Source organism: Aplysia californica, unplaced genomic scaffold, assembly GCF_000002075.1.
Source record: "Aplysia californica isolate F4 #8 unplaced genomic scaffold, AplCal3.0 scaffold00818, whole genome shotgun sequence".
In the NCBI taxonomy this organism is placed as follows: domain Eukaryota; kingdom Metazoa; phylum Mollusca; class Gastropoda; order Aplysiida; family Aplysiidae; genus Aplysia; species Aplysia californica.
Window position 1 is genome coordinate 159,833 of NW_004798088.1, and position 618 is coordinate 160,450.

The 618-nt window shown below is 47.6% G+C and overlaps 1 protein-coding gene across 1 annotated transcript in view; it reads right to left on the reverse strand.

The window, feature by feature from the left end:
- Positions 1-225: 225 nt before the first annotated feature.
- LOC101860204 overlaps positions 226-618 on the reverse strand; it is a gene marked incomplete at its 3' end in the record, with an annotated part of 18,954 nt that continues 18,561 nt past the window's right edge. Inside the window, 1 exon segment of the mRNA XM_013088829.1 lies at positions 226-418. Coding sequence (XP_012944283.1) covers positions 226-418 — 193 coding nt within the window.

The window sequence follows — 618 nt, forward strand, 5'->3', positions numbered from 1 at the left end:
CGAGAGGCACATTTTGTTTAAAGAGTATAGATCTAGAGTAATCTAGACCTAATTTTTTGCATCTTTCAAGATTTATTGCTCCATTCCAGTAGAATGTAAGTATAGTAGGCCAATGACTTCCAGTTGGTGTTAATGCACCGATCATTCCTTTAATCGAAAGGGAGCACAGCTAGTAAAAAATATTATAGTATTATATTATGGTGATAGTCTAACTACTACCAGTACCTCCAAGTCCGTTGCAGCAGGCGTAGATGACCCAGGCCACACACGTGGCCCACACAGGCCGGACCAGAGCCTCGTAGGTGGACTGGACTCCCCTTGACCAGTGGTCACCCCTCTCCCGCCACTGGTTGTGGTTGATGAAGAGGAGGAAGAGGGCCACGGCAACAGCGAGCACCCACACCAGGAACGCTTTGGTCTGGGGGGTGGGGGTGGGGGGAGGAAGGAAGGGAGAGTGATGAAACGAGTGATGAATTCTGTCTGTCTGTCTGTCTGTCTTTCTGTCTGTCTGTCTGTCTGTCTGCCTGCTGCTGCTGCTACTACTACTGCTACGATTACGTAACTGCTACTACTACTACTACTACTACTACTACTACTACTACTACTACTACTACTACT